General features: G+C 35.4%; 1 protein-coding gene across 2 annotated transcripts; it reads left to right on the plus strand.

Annotated features, from left to right (window-relative positions):
- The first annotated feature begins 1,722 nt into the window (after window positions 1-1,722).
- Window positions 1,723-27,885, plus strand: MATR3 (matrin 3). Of its 2 annotated transcripts, none has more exons than XM_080919742.1 (15): window positions 1,723-1,857; window positions 9,545-10,629; window positions 15,226-15,287; window positions 16,094-16,135; window positions 16,439-16,551; window positions 16,807-16,859; window positions 17,997-18,122; window positions 18,416-18,541; window positions 18,727-18,894; window positions 19,640-19,771; window positions 20,684-20,727; window positions 21,337-21,706; window positions 24,068-24,284; window positions 24,738-24,859; window positions 27,427-27,885. In XM_080919742.1, the coding sequence occupies exons 2-15, from the start codon at window positions 9,718-9,720 to the stop codon at window positions 27,475-27,477; spliced, it is 2,538 nt and encodes an 845-aa protein (XP_080775868.1). In that variant the 5' UTR covers window positions 1,723-1,857; window positions 9,545-9,717; the 3' UTR covers window positions 27,478-27,885. The 2 variants fall into 2 exon arrangements, with proteins under 2 accessions (XP_080775868.1, XP_080775869.1); XM_080919743.1 differs by lacking the exon at window positions 1,723-1,857 and adding an exon at window positions 2,077-2,105.

The raw sequence follows: 27,885 nt of genomic DNA on the forward strand, positions 1-27,885 counted from the left end.
ATAAAGAGTTCCTGATTTGTTCCTGCTCATAGCCTGGCCCGCCTTAAGGCCAAATGTCTGCCTCATCAGAGGATGGTCTTCCCAACTTTGTATCCCCAAGCTACTATAATGCACTTTATGAATACAGTCTTTCAAATCTTTGTGATGTCTCCTGGGACCTGTAATTTGTCTTCCACTTCACTGAAGATCTTCAATAAATAATTTTAAATGTTTGACTTTAAAATCACAAGATGCCACTATTTCCGCAAACATTTGGTAAAATGTATTGTGCCTTGAAATTTGACAGGGAGATCTTGATATTTCAATGACCATTGAATCTTGTTATCACTTGAAACCCAGTGATCTTGATTAAAGCTTTCTTTATTCCTGTCGTCCAACACAGTTTAACTCACTCCAGTCAGAAAAACTAAAGTCATTTGACACTTGTCCTCCAACAAACTCAATTTCAGCTCTATTATAATGATGCTGTTAGACTTCTATTAGTAGCTTCTATTATAGGTTTCCTTTTTCCAGCTACGGCTCCTGATTTCTGTTGCTACACATTCCTCATTGGACGAGTCCTGTTTCCCTTTAATATATTCAGCATCTATTACAATCAAGTTGCTAAATTTTATTTTTAGTTTAGTCTTGCTCTTAATAAGCATTGCGATTTTCCAAGTATGCCTTCACTTTTGCCCACTATTTTTGGGGAGTACTATGCTGTGCAGCAACAACTTGCTTCCTAGCTACTCCTTCAGTCAAATTTCAGGCATATGTCATTATTTCTTATATTGTTCCTTAACAACATTGTCCAAGAGTTCTCTTATAAAATGTATCTGCTCTATTTGCAGTGGAAGCAGAACTTTTCAAGCATGTAAATATTTTTATGTTAATCACTGTAATTCATCTAGGGTGTCCCTTGATTTACCAATTTTCATTGCATTTGCAACCTCAGGGAGAATGACTCTTCAGTCTCTAATGCGATTTTGTGACTTCTACCTATAAAACCACTAGCTTTTACCCCGATCTTCCACCGCTTTCTCATTCTTCAGATTATTCATCTAGCTAAATTTATATACATTTCTGTTTCAATAACCTGTGTGTAGTTTAAGTTCCATGAGGACAAAGATCTGTAACAATTGACTTTTTCTCTGGGTCACTGATGAAATAATAAATTGTGGTAAAGTGCTAGTGGTGAGGCTGCGCCTTGCATCTCTTCACCTGCTTGTCAAAATGAAATGGTTATGTGTAAGTAGCATTGCCAACCCACAGAAAGCTGTCCATAGCTAATCTATGTAGGAAGAAGATTCTCTACCTTCCAAATTGTAAGTTCTTGGAGGTTTGCTTTATTTTATCTCAAAATGATAGAATCGTGGACTTCATAAAGTCTGGGACCAGCATCTAAGCTCCCAGGCCCTTACCTGTTCAGAGCAGAAACCCTGGTTAAACAACTAAAACTTTAGTTCATTCTGGCACGTGTTCTCATCGGATACACTGGAGTGTAGAATTCAGCTCAGCGTTGCTATTTGCACCATTATGTAGATTTTGAGATGCAAAGCATTTTTTTTTAGAGAGGTGCTCGAACCTGTAGAGTATCTGGTGCCATTTTCCCACCTTCGCGGGAAGAGGGAGCCTTCCTAGGCCTTGGAGAACAACGCAGCCCACGTGTGTGTCAGGTGCCCACCGCGCTCAGGAGGCGGGGCTTAGCGCGTGCTGAACTAGAAGTGGGGCGGGGGTGGGAACCGGCGTTCTCGCGAGATTCAGCTCTCGTTCGGTCGCCACCTCCTGCCAGCGCCGTTGCTGCGGGGGATTGTGGGAGCCTCCGCGTCCCGCTCGCTGAGAGAGGTATCTCTCCTTTTCCCTCTCCCTTCCCCTAAGGTAGGCGTGAAGAGGGTAAGAGTCCGGGCGGGTGGCTGGGGGCTCTCTGCGTCTGCTCAGAGCGGGATGGCCGCCGTGGCTCAGGCTGTGGGGAGCTGACACCCCGCTGCCGCTCGCTCCGGCTCGCGCGTTCTGCCTCCTCCGGCGCTGCGTATGTGAGCCACCCGAGCGGCGGCCGCCATGTTAGGAGTGCAGTGGCGGCGCAGCCTGCCTCCTCGGGCGGCGGAGGTGAGCGGTTGTGGCGGAAGGTACGCAGCCAGGCAACGACCCGGGATACTGCAGGAGGGTCGGGGATCCGGAGGTGTGCTCGTTTGCCGAGCGTCCTGCGCCCTAGACTCGCAGTGGGCGGGGGCGGGACGAGCCCGTTACACGCGGGCCGTGGCGCTGAGGAGGAGGGAGGAGCGTTCGAAGCCTGAGGGACCGACCCACGGTCCACTGGGGCCTGCCTGCCATTTGAGGAGGATAGTTAAAGCGATGTAAAAGTCCGTTGGAGCGCAGGTCCCGTATAGTGCGTTTGCCGTTTTTCCTCTGGAAAGGTATCCAAAATGGAGGACTTAATAGGATGTGAAAAACTTGCGTATTTTGACCAGTTTCTTTCTCCGGCGTCAAAAACCTCGCCATTCCTTACCCACCCCCTCGTATTGCCCCATTCCCAAGACTCCCGCGTCCCTCGCCCGCGCGCGATTTTAGCCAGACATCTGGAACAATTCCTCCCCACCCCCACCCCCCGCAGTTGCGTAAAAATGGCCGAAAATGAAACGTTAACGCTAGGGTTTTGAATTGCGTCTTTGGTAAAGCTTTTTGCATACTAGGCTATTTGTTTATTTAATCAGTTCCCACACATTTTGTTTTCTCTATCAAAATAGTCCAGGTTCCTCTAGACAGGATCGTGTGTTGTGGGACCTTCCGGTTTTCAGACAAAGGGTTTGGAGGTCCATGGTGTATGTAGACCTTCAATCTTTCTTTTCACTGCTAGTGCTGTGCCATGCTTTTGTGTTTTTCTTTTACCGTAGGCGTTTGTCCTTTAGGCACTTTCCTGTGCTGTGACTGTGTCTTGTGGAATAGCCCCTTCTGTGAAATATTTCTATATTGGATAGGTTACGTTTCATCTAGACGTTTCTAGAACGTCTAGATGTGGTTCTGACATTTCTAGTCTTCTGGAGCTCTGAAATTTCTTGTCGCTGATTTTATAGGAAATGTTTATAAGATTTTTGTTGATACTGCGTGCTGCATATTTAAATGAGTTAACTTGTCAGAGGGTCCAACATGTTCCACCCAGGTAAATTTAGATTTGACTATGCAGGCAGAAATTATATCTTAGACGGCTTTCCATAGGTGTTGAAAAGCTCCTTAAAAGCTCCTAATTGTTGGGCTTAGTGACGCATACCTCACTCAAGAGAACAAGGCAGAAGTGCCCTGACTTCGGGGCCAGGCTGGGTGCCATCGAGATTGTCTCAAAACATTGTACTAGCAGTTAAGTCACTATGAATTATGTAGATTTTTTGAGACAGCTGGAGGTTGTGCCTCCTGTCTGAACTTCCCTAGAGTGAATTACCTACGGGCTTGTGCCACCACACCCAGCCCAGTTATCTTCATAACTTTTGAACATTAGTATTTTAGGAATCTAGAAGGGAGAAAAGTGTTTCACTGCAAAAAACCCAAAGTTGCCTTTACACTTAAATGTTTTTACAAACTCAAGGTACTACAAGAAGATTAATTTGGTTTGTTACATAATCCTTTAAAAAGATAGCTTTTCCCCAACAAGTTTTGCATTGAGGCTTTAAGTTTACATTTCTAGGCACTTCACAAATTCATACTTCCTAGAGATAGCCTTCCATTACTTTTATCTATTATAAACATGAACTGATTTCAAACTATTAACTTTTACCTGATGCTTTTAAACTAAGAAATAGTGCTAGATGACAATAAAAGCAGGAATGTAATGATGTATCTTACATAATTGTAGAAGTATCTTGGTTCACATAAATGCTGTGTCAGAAGAGAGTATTAAGTTTTTTGTTTTTTTTTTTTTTTTTTTTTTTGGAGATAGGTTTTCTCTAGAACTTGATGTGTAGACCAGGCTGGCTTCAAACTCAAAAGAGATTGACCTGCTGCTGCCTCCTGAGCACTGAAGTTAAGGATGTTCACTGTGCCCGGCCTCAGAATTTAAGTCTTAATTTTATAATGGCAATGCTACCAGTATGGTCCTTAATAAATGGAAAGGTTGCACTTAAAGGAATTTGTCCTAAAAGATTGTGTTTGGTAAACATTAATAATGGTTTTAAAGCATGATATTTTAGTTGATAGATTGGAGTTCTTTTACTATTCAGTTATGAACAAAGGTTCAGGGCTGGTTGGTAGGCACATAAAATTTGACTTTGAAAACTTGAATCTGTTTTATTTGGAAATGGAAATCAGTACAGCTATTTTTAAATATCATTTTAAAAGGAGGGTGATATGCTTACACCATTACATGGAAAGAAAAGTTACTATTACTGATGTTGACTTTGATTTATTAGAGAAATGTGTAAAAAATGCTCTCAAAAATCTTGTCTCTGAATATTGATAATGCTTGTGTTGATTTCTTGCCTGGTAATTTTTTGAAATTTGAAAGTTACATTTACTATTTCTTGGGTTTTGTTGTGTGTTGTTGTGGTCTTGGCACTATAATCCAAGCTGGCATCAAGCTTTTTCTGCTTCTGTCTCCCAGGTGCTAAGATAGCAGGTATGTGCTATTTGTCTTTGTAATGTGGAAAAATGAGTATGTAATATACATGATAGAAACCCTTATCGGATCAGACTCATGGTTTTTAGTAACTCATACGTTTTTAAGAATTAAGATAGAAATAGACTAGCTTCTAACAAACTCAGGAAAGTGGAATGTTCAGAAATGACAGAACTCTAGAGTACTTAATAGATCAGGTTTCAGATAATGGTTTGTTAGGTGTCCTTAGTATATCTGAACAGAGTATGTTCTCTTTGTTCTAAAGTTTTTTTTTTGTTTTTTTTTTAATTTTTGAAACTGGGTTTCATTCAGGCTGGCCTCAAGTCTTAGAGATTGACTGCTGCTGCCACTGCCTCCCCAACACTGGGATTAAAGACAGGCAACACCACACCCAGCTGTTCTGAAATAATAAGAAACTCTATGTGGAAAACTATAACTAAAAGTGGAACAGAAAGAAACCACAATGGAGAAAATTATCTGGAATAAAATACATAGCATGACATCCCCCTCCCAATCCTTCAAATCCAGTTAAGATCAGCTTAAGTCAATCAGGAGCACATATTAGAAAAAACGGTGTTTCTGGTTTTGTTGTTGGGTTTTTTTGTTTGTTTTTGAAACAGGGTCTTGCTGTGTAACTTGTGTTTGTGCAGGAACAAATGCAGGCTCACATGTATGGACCCTCTGTCTTGTTTGAGATAGAATTACACTCCGTCCCACTCTGTTTTATACTTCAAGCTATCTGGCCTTCCAACTTTTGGGATCTCCTCTCTGACTACCATCTCCTGTGATTATAGATATTCATCCTATGCAATTGACTTGTCCTCGTGTTTGCATAGCAGTTTTACTTACTAAGTCATCTCTAGCCATGTGCTGCTAACTTTTATTAAAGCCTTTTGCAAGGTTTTAATGAGGGACAGATTTTTTTAAAATACTATTTTTATAATTCTAAGGATTGATCCTAAGACCTTAAACATTAAGTGCTCCACTACATCCCACCCTCCAAATGAAATGTTTTTAAAGAACTTTGTGTGTGTGTGTGTGTGTGTGTGTGTGTGTGTGTGTGTTTGTACACTGCATATGTACCTGAGGCCCACAGAGGGCATTTCTTGAAACTGAAGTCACTGATGGTTGTGAACCACCCTGTGGCTGCTGGATATATCCTCTAAAAGAATAACCTGTGTGTTTTCATGGCTAAGTTGAATCTCCAATCCCACCAAATGAAACTTTTAAAGAATAGTTGTCAACCTTGTCCTTGAACATGAATCTTACTCTGGTCTAAACATCTCCCCCCTTGGGCTTGGAGTGTATAATTTTGTAGTAATCTGCTTATCATGTGTAACACCCTGGGTTTGAAACTCAGGAGCCTAGCGAAAAAAAATTGAAAGTCCTAATCTTATAAATAAATATGGTAGCTCATAACTGTAATCTAAAGCTTCTGCAGCTTTTATAAATGATATTAATATTGAACTATCTTCATGCCATCTGCCAGTATGACATACTTATGATTATTTAAACATATTTAGTATGTTGGTCTGGAGAGATGGCTCAGCAGTTAAGATGGCCCAGCGGCTGCTCTTCCAAAGGTCCTGAGTTCAATTCCCAGCAACCATATGGTGGCTCACAACCATCTGTAATGGGATCTGATGCCTTCTTCTGGTGTGCAAGTGTACATGTAAACTTTATGAACAATAAATAAATACATAAAATCCTTAAAAAAAGCATATTTAGTGTGAAACATTTAGGTGTCAATGAGATGGCACAATGGGTAGAGGTACTAGTGTGGCCTAAATTTGATCCTGGAGTTTACAAGGTGGCAGTAGACTCTTCTAATTTTATGTACAGTAGTGTTTTTGCCTCCATGTGTACTTCTCAAATATGCTAGGTAAGCAAGTGGTCCACTGAACTATTATTATTCCCCATCCAACCTTAAGTGAAATTATAGGTCGTTTTGGTGAGTTTTGTTTTCCTCACTTTAGAGGGTAGGGATGCTTTGTGTTTGGAGAATGGAAAATTGTGTACTTACGGATGGACATTAGAATTTATAGGTAAATTGTATTTTGACATTACATTTGTGGGTTAGTTCTCTGAAGGGAGCCCAGGCACCCTCAAACTCTCTTTGTAGCTGAAAGTGACCTTTGCTTGGGATCTTCCTGTCTGTATTGTCATGCCCCTATTGTCATGCCCTGGAAGTGGAGGCAAGAGCATTTTGAGTTTGAAGCCAAGCTTCATTATGCTAGGATCACAACTGAGTGACCTATCAGTGCTGTAGGTTAATCCCAAGGTTTTAAAAGCACTCTATTCATTGAATAACATCTCAAGCTTTCAGCTCCCTAATTTAAAAAAAAAAAGAATTTTGTTTACTTGTAACTGGGGATAAGAACATGCAGCAACAAGGATGTGGAACAGCAAGTGCCACAAGACAATTCTGTAGGGTCGCTCCCAAACCTTTCTGTCTGTTCCAGTGATCAAATTTGTATAACTAGTCTTTCTAGGCCTTTAACCATTGAGCTCTCTAAATGATCCCAAATATTTCAGTATTATGGTAATTTTATTAATGAAGCAAGTACCATGGAACTGAGCCCTTAAAAATGGCTTGTATTTCATAGGTTCATTGACTAAAATTACCAGTGGCACTATTTTAATATTTTCTGAGCAGTGCTTTTCATAGCTGATTTCTCTTTATTTGTTTTATAACACACGCTCCAAGAAGTCTTAGAATGTGTGTGTGGAACTGTATAGCCTCAAACTATCTCACTGCACTCCTCAGCTTAAACCCTGAGTTTATATTTATATCTATTACTGGCCCAGGGTGGGAGTGTGGGGTGTGACAATGTATTTGGTTTGTGTCAGTTAAAAATTCAACTTAGAATTTTTGAATAATAATACCTTATTGTGTTCTTGGCTGTGTTTTGAAATTAAGTATGTTAAAAGTAATAAAAAAAGTGGTTCTTGTGGAATTGCACTTGTCATAGGATTTATATTGTTTGTCCTCCCTTTTCTTACTTTTTTTAACATCCATTTTCTGTTTTGTCTTTTACCCTAACTTGGTTTTCCAGATCCACTGTTCTCATGTAAAGTACAAGCATGAATTGATAAATATCTCTAACTTAAAGATTATTTCCTTAAAATATGGTCTTTTATGTACAAAATACTATTATAGTAATTTTTTCAAAAGACAGGCTTTTGAACAATAAAAGGCTTTGACTGTAACATGAAAGTCAAAGCTGTGATAATATTAACCCTAATGTATTAAAACTTTTATTTTGAAAATGGCTCTTTTAAAAATGTGTATATAAAATGTAGACATTAATACTAATGTATATAGTATTTCAGCCTGCTGTCCTGTGTGGCATTTTAAAGATACTATTAAAATGTTCATCCATTGTTCACTAACTCTTCTCTTCATTAATCTTAACTCAAAGCATTAAGTAGAATACATAAGTGGATCTTGTGTAGAACTAGTTTCCTTGGTGTCTTTTCTCAGTTTCATCTTTCTTGGTGTACAAAAACATCTGTAATTCCAGCTACCACTGATAGCATTCGTGTCTTACTTTATTACATCTATTTTTTTTAATCTAGTCCAAATCTTTCTTGCCTGTAACTTTTTTTTAATTCTTCCTCTGCCTCTGTGTTCGTCCAGTATATATCCTTCCTTTAATCTATCATTGATGGAATTGATCTATAGTTGACTTTAAACTATGGGTGTTTTCTGGGTTTTAGTATAATAAACTTTATTAAACTACCAATGCTTAGGTATATGGCTAATCAAACATAAAACTGAAAAGGCAATGCATCATAGAAGTCTGTGGCAAATTGATCAGATTTATCTTGTATGTGATTGTGATTATAAAATTTTCCTATAGAAAACACTGGTTGTATTTTATCTTTTAACTAATGCTTTATGGGAATCACATTTAATACTTTGCATATCCTTATAACAGTTTTGAGATACAGTGTAACAGATTTACTAAAGTTTCATCCAGAAACGCATCTTGAAGGATCATAATCACAGTTAAAAGGTTTCAAGCTACTGGGCTGTTCTTATGTTTGCAGAAATCTGTTAACAGAGTCTTAGATTTCATTTATAAGCTTTGAACTCTAGAGATGTTATAGCCTTGAACACTAAATGAATAATAGGTGCTAACTTGGGATGTTTCCCTTCTTTAAGTCACCTGTATTTCCTATATCTGGGTTTTTTTCTTCGTAGGTCTGTTTCTATACTGACCAAAATTGTTCTCCTTACTTTATAAAAGAGTAGGTATCAAATAAGCACTGCCTGGTATAGGATGGTCAGTAAGAAGGCAGTTAGTTGTGTGGCTTAAATTTGGGCAGAAATCTTTGAATTTGTAGGAAATTACTTATTTTTCTTATTCACATCTGTCTTCACCTCAAGTTATTTTTGCTGCATGAAGGTCTCAGCTGTTACTTGATCTTAGATCTTACATCAGATGCTTGACCCCTAAGCTTCATTTACTTGTGATTTTACTTGGTTCTTTCTGAGAGTGGTAATAGGTCTCATTTTCTAAAGCAGAATACGACTGGTTCATCTTTGACTTGCTGACCTTAATTTTTTTTTTATTTTGATTTTTTTTTTTTAGTCTTCTAGAACTTCAGCATCGTACAATAGAGTATATTTTTAATTCTTCTAAAAGAAGAAGCCCATCAATGTTTTCACTGCAATTTTGATGCACCCAAACATCTCGCCCTTGGATTTAAATGTTTTTAAGCCCAATTTGAAGTTCCCTTTGTTAAATTTCAGCATGAAAAGCTACTTTTTAAATATCTATATGCAGGCTCTGCATATACCCAGAATCTGTTTAAGATATGTAATGAATTCCTTGTAAGTTTGAGATCTTAAGTGGTTTTTTAAAATCAACATGATGCGTAAACTTTTTTTTCTTTTAAAAAAAAACGGCATCTACTTAAAGGGATTTATGACTAAAACTGCTTATTTTTCTACAGAGTTGTCTGCTGGTTCTCAGCTTGAAGAAGATTCTACAGTCCTTATTGATCCTTTTTCTTGGCGTTACCATTTTTGAAGCAAAGTTAACGTAGCTTTCTAGTTTGAGCTTTCTTTTTGGCCGTCTTTTAAAACTTTTTTTTGATCTATAAAGTAGACAAGAGATAGTTCTACAATGTCCAAGTCATTCCAGCAGTCATCTCTCGGTAGGGATTCACAGGGTCATGGGCGTGACCTGTCTGCAGCAGGAATAGGCCTTCTTGCTGCTGCTACCCAGTCTTTAAGTATGCCAGCATCTCTTGGAAGGATGAACCAGGGTACTGCACGCCTTGCTAGTTTAATGAATCTTGGAATGAGTTCTTCATTGAATCAACAAGGAGCTCATAGTGCACTGTCTTCTGCTAGTACTTCTTCCCATAATTTGCAGTCTATATTTAACATTGGAAGTAGAGGTCCACTCCCTTTGTCTTCTCAACACCGTGGAGATACAGACCAGGCCAGTAATATTTTGGCCAGCTTTGGTCTGTCTGCTAGAGACTTAGATGAACTGAGTCGTTATCCAGAGGACAAGATTACTCCTGAGAACTTGCCCCAAATTCTTCTACAGCTTAAAAGGAGGAGAACTGAAGAAGGCCCTACATTGAGTTATGGTAGAGATGGCAGATCTGCTACACGGGAACCACCATACAGAGTACCTAGGGATGATTGGGAAGAAAAAAGGCACTTTAGAAGAGATAGTTTTGATGATCGTGGTCCTAGTCTCAACCCAGTGCTTGATTATGACCATGGAAGTCGTTCTCAAGAATCTGGTTATTATGACAGAATGGATTATGAAGATGACAGATTAAGAGATGGAGAAAGGTGTAGGGATGATTCATTTTTTGGTGAGACCTCGCATAACTATCATAAATTTGACAGTGAGTATGAGAGAATGGGACGTGGTCCTGGCCCCTTACAAGAGAGATCTCTCTTTGAGAAAAAGAGGGGCGCTCCTCCAAGTAGCAATATTGAAGACTTCCATGGACTCTTACCGAAGGGTTATCCCCATCTGTGCTCTATATGTGATTTGCCAGTTCATTCTAATAAGGTGAGTTAAAGCAACAGATGCTTCTAATTTCTTTTACATTGTAGTGCCTATTCTGTATTTATCTATATCTTTTACTCTAATTCTGTAGTCTGATGAGATTGAGTTGATCAAGAATTGTTATACTTTTGAGACCACTTTATTTGGAAGGTAATTGGTTTTGAGCAATATAAACCAGGGCTTTACATTAATAATACAATCTACCTAGAATGCTTCTTGCCACAAAGCTGTCATCCACTGGAATTATCTTGGTGTTTTGTTTTTGGGTTTTTTTGTTTGTTTGTTTGGTTGGTTGGTTTGGTTTGGTTTGGTTTGGTTTTTTGGTGGTGGGGTTTTTTGTTTGTTTGCTTTTTGTGTTTTGTTTTGTTTTTTTGGCATCAGTATGTTCTTCTTAATCATATTTAAGCAGGCTTTTTTCTACCCCAGTCTGCTTTGTTGAATTGTTTTAAGCATTTTTTTTCCTCCCTGAAGTCAATGTGCTTTCCATTTAGGATGCTAGATTTCAGCTTTCCATCTGTCTTGATTGCTGATTTATATAGTCAAATATATATTCTTATACAATTCTCTTTTTTCCTTATCTGTGGCTACAGGGAAAGAGTTAATGTAGAGCCCTGGTGTGTGTTTCAGTATGTTTCATATTTTAGATTAGTTCATTCTTCCGTTTTTAATTTCCCTTTACACAAACTCTCATGCTATGACTGAAAGTTTTCATCATTTTTTTCCTCTGTTTCCACAGCTTCCTTAAACATACTTCAAAGCTCACTTTTTATTATCCCATATTTATTGCATCTGTCCCTTTAGAGACTCTGATAAATCATTGGCTACATTATCCTACTGTGTGTTTCTTGTTTTGAAAAGAAAAATCTTTTTCTGACTTAGACTTATTGTACTTCTGGTATAGTCATTCGTGTGGGAAAAAGGAAACCTAATTCTCCTATAATTATCACATCTGGCAAAATGGAAACCATTTCAAAATGCCCTTTTAAATATGTTGTCCTTCTCTTTCAACCTTTTCAGTGTTACTCATTCTCATGGGGTTTTAAAATCTATTTTTCAGTATATATTGCAGTTGACTTAAAGTCAATGGTGCTGCAGCATCCCACTAGCTTGTTCTATAATCTGTGACCATCCATTTTTCCCCAATGTGCTTTGTAGTAACCTACTTAACTAGAATAAGTGCTGCCATGAGGTTGATTTTTATGGTTACAGTTACAGGGTTTTTCTTTATGGCAACATCTGGGACATTTTCCTTTCATATCACTTTCTTTTAACTTCATTTTTTAGTGTTTGGCTTTTTTTTAATCCACCAAACCCTGTCAACTTTTTTTTTTAATGTTTTATTCTCTTCTGTGATTAGATCCTATATTGAATATGTTAACCATAAATACAAAATACAAAATGTAAATTTTTTTTTTTTTTTTTTTTTTTTTTTTTTTTTTTAAAGAAGTGGAGCCTTGAGCTGGTGGCTCATGCCTATAATCCCAGCACTGGAGAGGCATAGACAGGTGGATCTCAGGGCCAGCCAGGGCTATATGAGACCCTGTCTCAACAAAGAAGTAGAACCTGGAACTCTAATAGTCAGCAAATGTTAGACATTTTTATTTTTTTTTTAACAATTTTCTAGGTACACCAAATATGCCATGGTTTTACTCTGTGCTAAACTTTTAAGATTTAGTCTCTTGTAGATTAAAACAATTTTAAAAAGGTCCATTAAATTTGATTGAGTTCTATGTTGCCTCTTAACCTCTTTACTAAGTAGAAATTATTGACTGGTATTCTCAAGAGACGATCTTTAAATTTTAAGGGAAATAGTTACATTGATCAAATGAAAAGTGGTCTTAAAGAACTGTGAGTCTTTGCTATTGGAAGAAAAGAATATCAGAGGCTTTGTCAAATAAAAGTTTCTGTTTTTATAAGACTTTTTTTCTTCCAAATTTTACTACTTCCTAGTTTCTAAAGTAGGCTAATAATTTAAATGAATCTAAATTAACAAAAATGCAGTTTGGAATACTTGCTGACACTTTGGATTGAGGAGTGTTTTTGGCCTACAGAAATGCTTGGTTTCTAGTTAGAAAACTTTAACCATTGGGTATATAAAATTTGTATTTGTAGGTTAGACTAATTGGAACAAATTTTAAGTATGTGGATTTTCTAAGTGTTTTAGTTTTACAGCCCAACGAAGCTGATGTTTTCTGTGTATCTGCTTCATTGAGAAGGCAATTATTTACCTCAACAACAAACTGAACAGATACAGACATAAGAGTTTTATTTTATTTTATTTTATTTCTTAAATTTTGTGGTGGACATAGACAATGAAAAAAATTAAGTATCCTGCTCTCTGGTATCACTGCATAACTTGGAAAATCTGTTTTTTTCACTTAAGGGTTATGTTAAATAGCCTACATAATACAAAGTTCACATGAAAAGCATGATGTAACTTGTCATAATGGAGTGCCCTAATTTTATATTTTTAGGTGATTTTTTTAAAGTAATAGTCTTCCTTTGAGGTCTTTTCAAGGTCATTTTAGAACATCAAATAACATACAATCTCAAACTTCTTTCAGTTTATAGAAAATGCCCACTGCAGCATTTTTGTCTTAAGACTTGAGTTTCTTGTTTTTTTCCTTTAAATTAGTTAGGTCTTTAAATTTCATTCTATTCTGCCACTTTGGAAATGCTTCTAGAATGGTTACTTTAAAACTAGCATAATCAAGAAGATTTGGGTTTTGTTTTGGTTGGTTGGTTTTGGTTGTTTTTGTTTTGGATTCTTAGTCCTCATTTTAAACTAGACAGTAAAAGATTAGGTACAGTCAAGCTGATTAATGATGGATGGGTGGGAGGTATGTAACTAAATTTCTGATCTTGGCCTTCCGAAAGACCAGCCACATTTTTTTACCATAAACTTGAAACTTTAAGGACATGGGGGATTGGATATAATTTCTTTTCAGCTCTGTGTCCTTTCTATTCCCTATAAATTCAGAAGCATGCTTAATATAACATTTATTCTTTTCCTAAAACACTGCTTCTTAAGGATGAATACTTGTATCTGAAATTGTTCTGAAATTCTTTAGGTTGATGGATTTGTTTAGTCCCTTTGCTGAATTTTGTGAATTTACCTATGGCGCCTCTAGCTTATAGCCATTTTTAAAATGGCTTCCAGTATTGGTCTATTGTGTTGCAAGTAGAAACTATTGTATAACATCTCTCAAGTTCCTATTAGCTGTAACTTTGAAAGAATATAGTTTTCAAAGTTACTATTAAGAATAATAAGTAGTTGATAGTACCTCACATTCTAAGCATTATTTTGTTTCGCTGTGTTCAATTTTAGTTCTTCCAGGGTTTTAATTAACTTTCTTAGAGCATAAAATATATGAAGACTGTAACAAATCAACTTTAGAAGTTAGCAGCCAATTTATAAAACTCCATATTGAGCCTTCATAAAAGGCAAATTGTGTGAATTGATGCTGTATTTTTCCTTTAGCTGAAGTTCTCTAATCCCCATTTGAGAAAATTACATTGCCTGCCCATGTTTATATTCTATTTAGAACTTTCAAGAACAGTGGATATTTTAGAAATTGATTTGTGGGAATTTGAAAAATCAGAACTACTTGTAAAGCAATGTGGATTTTTAAAACAGTGCAGTATAGATAGCCTTATATTTGGGAGGGTTCTGATAGTTTCATTTTTCACCACTGTAGAAGACTTTAATTCACTGTAGTGAATTTAAATAATTTAAATTTAGGCGATATAGCTAGTTACATTGTAATTTAGGAAATAAGCTGAGGCATTTTGGTGGCAAGGCCATTGGATAAAAAGCTAAACTGAATTTCACTTTTTTAGAGATAGGGTAATTAATTTGAATCAAATAAATTTAGTTAATGTTTATATTTTAAAATAAATCTCAAAGAAGAAAAATATTGATATAATACATTGTTTCCCCGAAATTAGACTCACCTTAAAAAAGATTCTATTAGGGAAATATAGAAATTTAAAATTTTGATGAACAGGAAACATTTTTAGATAAGCTATTTCTGTTAAGTCATGTTGGCCTTTTTGATATTGTTATTGTTGTTGTTGAGGTTTTTTGTTGTTAATTTTTGGTTTGGGGGCGTTCTGTTTTGTTTTTGCTATAGTGGAAAGTATAGTATACTTGGAATTTGTCTTAAAGGCTAGGTCAAACTAATTATTTACACATATTTTCTAGAAACCTAGATATGTGGCTATTTGAACATGCAGAATATTATTAAATATCAGTTCCAATAATAAGTGGATACTTGAGCTTAGTCCACAGTAGTTACTGTGCTCAGCTGACCTCAAGTTCCATTATTCTTCTTGATCTTTCCTATCTACATCTTTCCATTGTCAGTTCTCAGTTATGCTGACCATGTTAATCCAGTTTTTCCAAGAATGTGCATAGAGTATTTGAGGGCAGGATCAAGCTTTAAGGGCTCAGGGATTGTTTTAACATAAACCAATGAGATTTAATGCATCAGGAAGTGTTTGTACAACCTAATACTGCATAAACATTAATTTAATGGTTCATACAAAGTTATATTAGCTATTAATTTTTTTTAATTCTACTAATTTACTTTGCTGCAGGAGTGGAGTCAACATATCAATGGAGCAAGTCACAGCCGTCGATGCCAGCTTCTTCTTGAAATGTAGGAATTTGACATACATACAAAGCATCCTTATCGTGAATCAGAAACAGCCATTGTTGGTTTGGGGGGGTGTCATCATTTACTCATGCATATGGTGTTACTGCCATAATTGATGATGTCTGATAATATTTAATTACAGATATATAAGTATATCTTGATGAATGATAGATGTGATAATGCTTTGTTACTTGCTTTTTAATTTCTAGAATAAATATACATTGCCCTGTTAAAGAGTTAGAATTAATGAAAAGATAACACTTTAATAATAGTTAATATGTGCTGTAGAATAAAAAAGAAATACGGAGGAATAATGGAAAATTACCAGAAACCAAGTGAGGTTCCCTGTGGAAAGCTTTTGAGATACATGGCTTCAGTTCTGAATTTTCACTGCTACATTTAAATGGAATTCAAAGGAACAGCCTATTATAGGACATATTATCTATGCATACTTAATTCTTTTGGTGCTGTTCTTTCTTTCTGGCACTCTGATACCTATATTGGACAAGGAGACTGGTTTTTCTTTTTTCTTTATATAACCTACTTTCTAATTCCTTATGCAGTATTTTCCTTGCTTACAATTTAATAAAATAAAGGACCATTTCAGCACGTATCATTTATATTTACACCAGATTTATTCCAAATCATTTGGTGTCTCAAGTTCTTTTTGAAATATCTATTAAATGCTTTTGGCAATGTAGATTCTCATATAACTTAACTAATAATCATCTCTGTTTTAGAGGCTTAACAAAGCTATTTTGTGAGTAGAACCATTTTATTTTAAAATTAATTTTCTGATCTTTTTAAAGCTACCCAGAATGGAATCCTGACAATGATACTGGACACACAATGTAAGTTAAAAAATTTTAGGCTATTTATTGTTTATAAAGGAGATCAATGTAAGGAATCCAAGTTTAACTTTGTTTCCTTTTTTTTTTATTTTTTCACCAAATAATAACTGAATAATTGTTTTAAAGTACCAGTGTAACAAATTTTCAGAAAATAATGTAGTGATTTTTTTTCACTGTTACACATTCTTTATTACTTTATGTACAAATATTTCTAAAGCTTAACATAGTCATAGTTATTTAAGAGGTACTTTATTTCTGATAAATCTTTTTATTGTACTTTACTTATTTTGTTCTTGTTACTAGGGGTGATCCATTCATGCTGCAGCAGTCTACAAACCCAGCACCAGGAATTTTGGGACCGCCACCTCCTTCATTTCATCTTGGAGGACCAGCAGTTGGACCAAGAGGAAATCTGGGTGATTATATGAAATTCATAGTGCCTTTTCTAGCAATTTATTAGTATAACTGCCTTTAGTGTAAATGGTGGTGTAAGAATATTTATTGAGTAAAAGTTCTTTTAAAGTAACATAGCATGAAAAGACAGTCATTTATAAATGTCTTCATTTCATTTGCATTTGAACGATACTCAGTTTTAAAATAAAACTACCTTACTTTGTAAGGAAATATATTTATTGTGAATCATTTAAAAGTTTTTTATTCCCTCTGCACAGGTGCTGGTAATGGGAACCTACAGGGACCAAGACACATGCAAAAAGGCAGAGTGGTCTGTGATACAGCTATTGTTTCTATCCATAATTGCTGTTGGGAATGTGACTCCATTTAAATGTTTATTAATTGAATCTTTTGTGGTGGTTGAGGGGATTTCAAGACAGGCTTTTTTTGCGCAGGCTGTTGTAGATTAGGCTGGCCTCAAATTCAGAGACATGACTGAATAAAATGTTTTTAAGCTATTACACTTTGACATGACTGGTAGTAGTAGATAAAAGACTTTATCTTGATTTAGAATCTTAGGAACTTTGTATCTGTCTAGTTGGGTGTATAGTTTTCATAAACAGAAGTAGCTTGGAAAGATGGCTCAGCAGCAACAACTGAGTTTGATTCTCGGGACCCACATGGTAGAAGGAAAGAACCAGCTCCCACAAGTTGTTCCAAGACTTCCACACACACTAACACCATAGCATATGAATGCCCTCACATATAATTTTAAAAGATTGTAGTAAGGGCCAGGTGGCAGATCTCTGGTACCAGGGGTATACAGACAAACCCAGTCTTGAAAAAAAAAACCACAAAGGAGGAATGATGTAATAAGGATCATAAGAGAGACTATTTTTGAAACTTGACAATAACCACCATTTGATTTTTGTTTTGTTCTGATAGGAAGAATTTATTCCAATTCAGGCATGGAGGAACATAGTACTTAGGAATCAGAGGCAGGCTGGTTTACATAGTGAGGTTTAAGATAGCCAAAGGATGCACATGATATCCAGTCTCAAAAAAAAAAAAAAAAAAAAAAAAAAACATGAATTTATTCCCATAACATTTAATATGCTCTGTACTTTAAATTCTCTAAAATGCTAAAAGTTAAGTAATAGCATTTTTAGGTTGATTATAAGATAAAATTTTTTGTGTATAAGGTGAGGTTATTTTTGCCAGCATTTTTGATGGTATTGTGAATCAAACCTAGGGTTTTGGCTATGCTGGGCCAAGTACTTGTTAACACTCATAAAATATGTGAAAGTTATGTGTATAAATTAGTTTAACCTGGGGCTTTTATACTTACTACATGTTAAGTATTATGTATTATATTCTGGGAAATAGATACTTAAACTTTTCAACATGCTTTTAAAAGAACTTTTAATTGATTTTCCCCCCCTGGGGTGTGTATCCCTCTAATGTGTAGGAAACCAGCCGTGTTGTTCACATTATGGATTTTCAGCGAGGAAAAAACTTGAGGTACCAGCTGTTACAACTAGTAGAACCATTTGGAGTCATTTCAAATCATCTGATTCTAAATAAAATTAATGAGGTATGAATTAGACATCAGTAATTTATAGCATTTGTATATTGATGAAATTTAATAGATTTGGTGTCATTTTTAATTGTCATTTTTAAATAACAGGAAAAGGTAAAATCCTAAAGCTAAGTAGATTTTTAATAAATAAAAGGTTTGTGATTCCTAACTAAAATACCAGCTTGACAACAGTGGTCTCTGCATTTGGGTTATTGAAGGTGCTCTCTATTAAATGATTAAATACAATAATGTAAAATCTGTAAAAATTGGGACAACAGTTTTAAATTTTTCTTTTTGTGTAATTTTAGGCATTTATTGAAATGGCGACCACAGAAGATGCTCAGGCTGCTGTGGATTATTATACAACTACACCAGCATTAGTATTTGGCAAGCCAGTGAGAGTTCATTTATCCCAGAAGTATAAGAGAATAAAGGTAGTAACCTTTCATTTGTCCTTGCCTCTAGGTTTTATGTATATTGTTAGCTTAATACATCATTTCTGTATTTGTTAGCTTGGTTGGTTAAAAGTTAGGCTGTTAGTAGTTGTGGCATAACTATCAACTTTTAACTTACCTTTTAATTTCATCCCTCATTTTGTTTTTGTATTTTGTTTTTAAAGAAACCTGAAGGAAAACCAGATCAGAAATTTGATCAAAAGCAAGAACTTGGACGTGTGATACATCTCAGCAATTTACCTCATTCTGGCTATTCTGACAGTGCTGTCCTCAAGCTTGCTGAGCCTTATGGGAAAATAAAGAATTATATATTGATGAGGATGAAAAGTCAGGTAATACAAATGAACAGGTTTCAGAGTAATTCTCAGTGTGCTTTAAGATAACTTGGTTTGCTGGGAATAGATGTCAGTAATAGAAATTCATTTAGTTTGTGTGTTAATCCTAAACATATACATATTTGTTACAGTTATATAATTAGATGCCTATAATTAAGCATTAAAGTTTTGAAAATTACAAAGTGGGAAGTAAAGTGTTTTGGTTTTTCTCTTGTAATAGACAAGTGTTTTTAAGAATTTTCTACCTGGGCTGGAGAGATTGCTCAGTGATTAAGAGTACTGACTGCCTTTCTAGAGGTCCTGAGTACATGGTGGCTCACAGTCATCTTTAATGAGATCTGATGCCCTCTTCTAGTGTTTGAAGACAGCTATACTGTACTTCTAATGAATAAATAGATAAAATTTTTAAAAATAATTTTCTTTCTAATGATCATATACATATGTAGATAGCCAGCTTTGAGGATTTGGGTACTGGTTGTATGTTTTGTATTGTTAAGTGTCAGACTTAAAAACACGACATTGTAGCCAGCTTCTTAGAATCCACACTTAGCAGCTGAATTCACTTTACTCACATTTGAAATTTTTATGATAATTCAGAGGACAGGGGCTGAAACAAGTCTTGAGCTGCAATCCCCAGAATCAGTCAGGAGAGTATTGGTTTTTTGATGATTTCATGATATAGAATAAAATTATTTAAATATTTATAAATCATTGTGGATTTCTTCCCCCTCCTGTCTTCCAGGCTTTTATTGAGATGGAAACCAGAGAGGATGCCATGGCAATGGTTGACCACTGTCTAAAGAAGGCACTTTGGTTTCAGGGAAGATGTGTTAAAGTTGACTTGTCTGAGAAATATAAAAAACTGGTGCTGCGGGTATGTATTGCTTAATAGTTTTAGTATCTTAAATGACAAGGTCTAACTATGTTACCTAGTCTGCCCAAGCTGGTGAATTCACCTTTTCCTGGTCTCTGAGGACTCCTGGACTTTCATTATACACTCAATACAAACAGGTAGACACAGATAAAAGTAAATCTTACAGGCTTAATCTTAAGGCCTTAATGAACATGTGTTCAGTTCCCATCACCCACATGACTCAGAACCACCTGTGACTCCTGTTTCAGCATCTGACCTATAGTTTAACCAATTTAAAATGAACTCTGTCCTGTGACCCGTCCCTCTCGCCCAACCAAGTAATTAAATAGTTTTGTTGTTTGTACAACAAAAGCTGCTATACCTAATAATTCAGTCATCTTGGGGCAGCTAGACCTTGGGATACAGAATTTTAACATTACATTACATAGCAACAGACCAAAACTTGACACTGGCCTTCTTTTTTAATCTCTGTGTGCATCTGGCATGTATGTGGTACATTAAAAACATTCAGACAAAACTGAGCTGGGCACAGTGGTACACTTGAAAGGCAGAGGTAGGTAGAGGTAGCTTTCTTGAGCTACATAAGGAGATTGTCTCAGAAAAGAAAAAGATGTTTTTGTATTTTTCTTAATCTTAAAAAGAAGTATTTTTTTTCCAGTATAGAGATTGTTACTTGAAAACATCTTCCATTTCAACTTATTTAAAATGTATTGGAACAGTTATATTTCTTGCTTCTATATATTTCTTGCTTCTATAGTGAGATGAAATTTTTAAATCCAGGCAAATTTTGTTGGATATGGTTTTACAAACTGATTATATAAAGTAGAGTTGCAGATTGTTATTTGATTTGATATATTCTACAAATGAGTGAATATTAATGTATTTAACTTGTACAAAATTTTTATCTTTTAGATTCCTAACAGAGGCATTGACTTACTGAAAAAAGATAAATCCCGGTAATTTGGTATTGCTTGTTTCTGTATATTATGTAGTAGTTACTAATTTGTTGCTATGATGAACTATCTGACCAAAACAACTTAAGGAAAGAATAGTTTGTTTTTGATCCAAGCTTAGGGGGTTGGGAGTTAAAGAGATGGCTCAGTAATTAAGAGTACTATCTACTCTTCCAGAGGTCCTGAGTTCAGTTCCCAGCAACCACATGGTGGCTCACAACCATCTGTAATGGGAATCTGATGCCCTCTTTCAATGTGTCTGAAGAGAGCGACAGTGTGCCTACATACATGAAATATATAAATAGATCTTTAAAAAAAGATAGTGGTCAACATAGATAGAAAGTAATGACAGTGAGAACTTGAGAAAACTTGTCTTATCACATCTGTAGTCAGGAAAGAAATCAGATGAATACTTCCATTTAGCTTACTTTTATTCAGTCAGGAACCTCAGGCAGTCTGTAAAATGGTACCACTCACATTCAGGGTGGGTATTACCACATCAGCTGCCCTGGTCTTAGATAGATATTATCAAATTGGAATGAATATTAACCATGCATGTTGGTATATTGGGCTTTAATTTTTCAAATCTGCAGTCAAAATGTCTCTTTACAGGAAAAGATCTTATTCTCCAGATGGGAAAGAATCCCCAAGTGATAAGAAGTCCAAAACAGATGGTGCTCAGAAGACTGAGAGTTCAGCTGAGGGTAAAGAACAAGAAGAGAAGTCAGGTGAGGACGGTGAGAAAGACACTAAGGATGACCAGGCAGAACAGGAGCCCGGTATGCTTCTTGAATCTGAAGATGAACTGCTTGTTGATGAGGAAGAAGCTGCAGCACTGCTAGAAAGTGGTAGTTCAGTGGGCGATGAGACCGATCTTGCCAATTTAGGAGATGTATCTTCTGATGGGAAAAAGGAGCTTTCAGATAAAGCTGTGAAAAAAGATGCAAGTGCTTCAGCAACATCCAAGAAAAAACTTAAAAAGGTAAAGTTGTATTTAAATTTAAATATTTCAATTTAAATTCTAAGATCAATTTTTTATGTAAGTTTTTTTTTTTTTACAAGTAGGGTTATATATATTAGGTACAGTTCAAGATACAAGCATTTAAATAAAGAGGAAACTGCTTTGTAGATGCAAAAAAATGTCAGCTTATAAAGAAAACGTGTAGCTTGTTAAAGTACAAGAAAGATTTTGAACTACATAAGCTTTTATTTTATATTGTAGTATATGTATTAAATTCTGATGTTTGTTTTCGAGAAGATGTTAGCCATACTGGCATGACCATGTAGCCTCAGAACTTGTGGAGGTATACACTCAGAAGTTTGAAGTTCAGTGTAGTAAGACCCAGACAACTACAAAGATAATTCAAGTTTTTGAGCACCAGATGTGGTAGTACATGAATTTCCTGGAGGTACACAGAAGCAACCAGATCTCTGAATCCAAGACAGCCAGAAAAACAGATCAATAATATTTTAAATGAAAAAAATGTTTTTAATGGGTGGAGAGATGACTCTGCAAGCAGTATAGTGGTGGTGGAAAACACTGAAAAACAAAACCAAATGTATTACTAAGGTTTTCTTCAATATTTTTTCCCTGAAAAGGTTTTATGTCATTTTGTGGTTTTTATTGTTATTGTTGTTCTTTTAAGATTGTGTGTGTGTGTGTGTGTGTGTGTGTGTGTGTTTTTGTATAGCCCTGCTGACCTTGAACTTGCTGTGATCACCTGCCTTTGCCTCCAGAGCTCTGGGATTAAAAGTGTGCACCACTACTTACTTACCTTGCAAGGTTAGATATTTTAATGACTTAAGGAAATTACATTAGAAAATGTAATTATATTAGTGGCAGAGGGTTTGCTTTGTATTCATATAAAACTGTACATAGTGGCTCACACCTATAAGTCTCATCACTCAGGGACAGAGAAGCAGAATCACAAATTCAAGGTCATCTTAAATTATCTAGGGAACTTGAGGTCACCACAGGATACGTGAAACCTATTTCTCCCAAAAATAAAAGGTAGCTGGTATCTAATGAATGTCAACCAAGATTGTTGTCTAACTTTAATATTATTGCACACATCAACTTATTAAAATGTAGTCTTTAATTCCAGTACATGGCAGCAGGAGGCAGTTGGATCTCAGGAGGGCCAGGTCTCAGTTTTACAGAGAAGCCATGTTTGGAAACAGTGTAGTTTCTTCTTTTTTTTTTTTTTTTTTAATTTTTTATTTAGTATATATAAGTACACTGTAGCTGTCTTCAGACACACAAGAAGAGGGCATTAGGTCTCATTACAGATGGTTGTGAGCCATCATGTGGTTGCTGGGATTTGAACTCAGGACCTCTGGTAGAGCAGTCAGTGCTCTTAACCACTGAGCCATCTCTCCAGCCCTCTTCTTTTTTTAATGAGAATTTATTTAATGGTGCTGTGTGTATAGAACCTTGAGCATGACAATTCTTGAGCAGGTTTTGCCATACCCTCTGTGAAATGAAATTTTAACATTTTTGTTAATTTTTTAATGATTTATTTTTAATTTTTGTGCATTTATGTTTTGACTGCATGCATATTTGTGTGAGTGTGTCAGATACTCTGGAAACTAGAGTTACAGTTTTGATGTTATGATGTGGGTCATGGGAATTTAACCTAGGTTCTCTGGAGGAGCAGTTAGCATTTAACCACTGAACCATCTCCTGCCCAGGTATAAGTATTCTTTTATGTTTGTTTGTTTTCTTAGACAAGTCAGTCTTTTTATTTGAAGTATGGGTGTTGATGAAGCTTGGTTGTATTTGTTTCTCTAGAGGGTTCTCTAAAAGCAGTTCGTTAAAAGAAACACTTGATCACTGAGCAACAACGGTAAACCTTTTTCTTTAATTTTATAACAAGCAAAATTGGCCATAATTGGTACTTTTATAACTGGCCATCTTGCTGTTCCTTAAAGTATGCTCAGTGAACCTGTTTCCTTCCTTTAAAAAAAAAAAAAAAAACCTCAGTTTTTTTTTTTTTAAGACATTTAGTGAATCTAGCAGAAAAATTATCTCCTTAAATAATTATTAAAGATTTATGGTGCTGAAGTTTTATACATTCTAGGTAAGTGCACCATCTGTAATCTGCATTCAAGCCTGTCTTGAGGAAGAAAGATACTATCCTTTACCCTTCAAATAAAACAAATTGAAGGGATTTTTGTGGCAGAGTAAATTTATCTTAACAATAGCATTTCCCAGGGAGTGTGGAAGGTTTGTCATTATAGGTGAGGTCGGTGATGAGGAAGATTCCCAACTTTAGAAATTTTGTGTGCGGGCGTGACATTTAAATCTTATGATACAAACGATGATGGTTTGTTTGAAATTAAGGTGGACAAGATCGAGGAACTTGATCAAGAAAATGAAGCTGCACTGGAAAATGGGATTAAAAATGAGGAAAGTACAGAACCGGGTGCTGAATCTGCTGAGAATGCTGATGACAAAGACACAAGTGAAAATGCAGATGGCCAAAATGATGAGAACAAGGAGGACTATACAATTCCAGATGAGTATAGAATTGGACCATATCAGCCTAATGTTCCTGTTGGTGAGTTTTAAAGATTTCTTCTTCCCCTTCTCTTTTTTCAACAAATTTATTAAAATAAGGCTTAAAAATTGATCTTATATAAGCTCTGATAGTGTATAAAGTTATACTCCCTGGTGGATTAATTTACTCTAATACTGCTCTATATTTCTCTATCTTGTGTCTCCTAATTTTGTATTATGTTACCATTCCCACTGTGTTTTCTCCTCATGATGATTTCTAAAATTACACATTGCTTTTTGTTTTGTGTTTGTTGTCTTTCATTTTAAAACTATAGTTAGGTGGGATCTTTCTTGATCATCAGTTAAGTAAAAAGTGATGTGTTGGTGTTTTTAGCTTAGGCCATACTGGGCTTCACATATGTTTTCTGATTCAAATTATATTGATAGGAAAAAAAGATTTGAGACTAAAATTTAAGTTTACTTAATTTGTAAGAATGTATGTTTGTGTTTCTAGGTATAGACTATGTGATACCTAAAACAGGGTTTTACTGTAAGCTGTGTTCACTCTTTTATACAAATGAAGAAGTTGCAAAGAATACTCATTGCAGCAGCCTTCCTCATTATCAGAAATTAAAGGTAAGGCTGAATATAAGAGGAGACTTGTGAAAATAACAAATGATATACGTTATAGAAATAAGTGAGATATAATGTGTGTATGTCTCTAAACCCAGCATAATGCTTTATCTCAAAGTCATTTTTCCATAATTGCCTGGGCTTTAAGGAGTTTAATGGGGTCTACAAACTTGAGCCTCTTTTCACTCAAATGATTAAGTAAGATTTAGTGTTATACACCCATAATTCTTAGACTTGGGAGATGATAGTGAGGAGATCATAGCCATCTTTTAGCTATATGGCAAATTGGGAAGAAAGAATAGTTTCTAACTTTTTTTTTTTTTTTTTTTTTTTTTTTTTTGGATTATAGTTTATCCAAGTTTTCCTCAAATTTCAAAGATCCTAAAAGTCTGAACATGAAGTAGAACAATTAGGCCTGGTGATTGTAGTGCATGCCCTTAATTCCATCACTCAGGCCAATCTCTTTGAATTCAAGACCAGCCTCCTGATCTATAGATTGAATTCCAAGACAGCCAGAATTAACACAGAAACCTTGTCTCAAAAAAAGAAATAAATAGAGCAGCTAAAAAAATTTCAGTTTGTAGAGTACAGAGTCCCTGTTCTATTTATTCATTTTACAGACTAGATCTCCCTTTCTAAGTCAAATTAGCTTAGACTTTGAGATTCTTCTGTCTTAGCCTTCTAGAGTACTGGGATTACAATTATGAGCTACAATTTAAAGATTACTATTCCAATGTTACTTACTAATGGTGCTCTCACTTATATAACCAACAGATTGTTTATCTCTGCATCATACCATAAATGATTAAAACCCAACAAAAACCAAGAAAATTCTATTAAGTTTTTCATACTTTGTTTTTTATAATGTATAATTGCCACCTGTTGATTATTCCTAATCTGCCAGTCAGATTAGGGGCTGGAGAGATGACTCAGTGTTTAAGAGCACCACATGGTGGTTTTTAACCATTTGTAGTGAGATCCAGTGCCCTCTTTTGGATTGTATAGAGAGTGGACAGTGTACTCACACACTTTTTTTTTTTTTTTTTTTTTTAAAGAAAATACTCCAACACAATATTACTTCTAGCTTAGCATAAATAAATTGACATCCGAATGTTGACACATTTTAAAAAATATTGTGTGAAGCTATATTTGTAGGACAAGGGAGGTGGCTCAGTTGTTAAACTGCTTGCTATGAAAGCAAGAAGACTGCTCCCCAGAACTCAATTAATACATGGTGGGGTAGTGGATAGATTGTAATTTTAGCTGTCAAAGGTGAAAATGGAGGAGGCTGGCTAGTGAAACCAGCTTTATCAGCAAGATTTGGGTTTGATCGAGTGACCCTGCATTAGTGGAATGAGGTTGCATACAGTCAAGGAAGATTCAAGATAATCACATCCTTAAATAACATTACCTATAGGAGATAAAGATACAGTTCAGTGGCAGAGTTTTTGGTAGCATGTGTAAGGTCCTAGCTTTGAAGAACATAAAAGAAAAACAGAAAAAGAGGTGTAATCATTACCTTTTGACTAGGTTTCATGGGTTTTCATCCAAATCTGAATTCCCTAACACTTCTGGTCTCCCAAGTGTTTCAAACAAGAGAAATTCAGTCTGTATAGCACTCTACTATCTCAGCACGTTTTCTGTTAAAACTAGTGGATAATAGTAGTCCTGTATCTTAATGAATAATTTGTCCTTTGTTATATCATTTTTTTGTTGTTTTCAAATGTATCTTTTTGTAATCTATGTCTCCTGCCATTATGGAAAGAATGGTTATTTTTAGTACTAAGAACCATTTACATTGGAATGGATATGGCTTCATTCATATTTGGGGTCAAAACCAGTATTACCTAAAAGGGTATACTTTATGACTAAGTATTTCCTTCTGTATTTAGAGACAGTGATGAATCAGCTGCATTTTTAAAAAATCACTAGACAGTTTATGTTGCTCAGGTTGATACTTGACTGATTTAACTAGATGTTTTGTGAGGTATTTTCCTTCTGTTTTATTGTTTGTTTGTTTTCATTTTCTTTTTAAGGATATAATGGCTTTTAACCCTCGCAATCTGCAATGACCAATATTGATATATTTTAACCATAAATAAGGAAACAAATCCTTTTTAAATATCTTTTGCATTCCCTTAGAGTCTTAATAGACCTGTGTCTAGAAATTATGCATTAGAGATTATAGGTGGTCAGTCACCTTTGTTGTAAACAAAATCATATTAGAGCATAGCCATGGTCTTTCACCTATTGTCTATGGCTCTTTTAGGTCAGTGAAATTGTTAACAGCAAAGATCTAATCTAGCTATTTCTTTATCTTTAAATTCTCATTTCTAAAAGTTAGGGTTAATTGCACATTGAAATATCCATTTTCCACATATGCCCATTTTTTTCTTTATTATTGTGTCTTGAGCCAGTTTAGTTTTTTATGTTCGGATTATCTTGTTCATAAAATTTTAGAGTGTTAGCATTAAGTCCCTAATCTTGAACTGAATATTTTATTTTATAATTAGTACATATACTAGGTGTTTCTTAAATTACTTAGACCCTGTAATTTTTTTCCCCCTCAGAAATTTCTGAATAAATTGGCAGAAGAACGGAGGCAGAAGAAGGAAACTTAAGATGTACAAGAAGCTTAATTATTTCAAAGAAAACAATGGTTCTTTGACTTTAAATGTTAACCTTTTTTAAATACAATACTGATAGTTAGAAAACTACTGTACTCTTTTGTTTTAGTGGAAAATAATAGATGTCTGTTCATGTGTTTAAGTGTTATAGCAAAAAGTACACATACGGTTAAGTTAATGAAAAAGTTTTGTTTCATCAGAGTGACAACAGACAGAAGTACTTCTAGAGATTGACTGTTGTAAGTAAGCTATGGAAGACAACTTGCACCACTAAGAGAAAGAGAACAGAACCATTCAGAAAATTGAAGTTTAGTAGTTTGAGGCTTCAAAGAAATGTCAACTTTTGATTCCATTCAATAAAGAACAAAACCAATTGTATTTTTTATTACTTTTCATCTGAAA

Source organism: Micromys minutus (assembly GCF_963924665.1).
Source record: "Micromys minutus genome assembly, chromosome: 8".
Classification (NCBI taxonomy): Eukaryota; Metazoa; Chordata; class Mammalia; order Rodentia; family Muridae; genus Micromys; species Micromys minutus.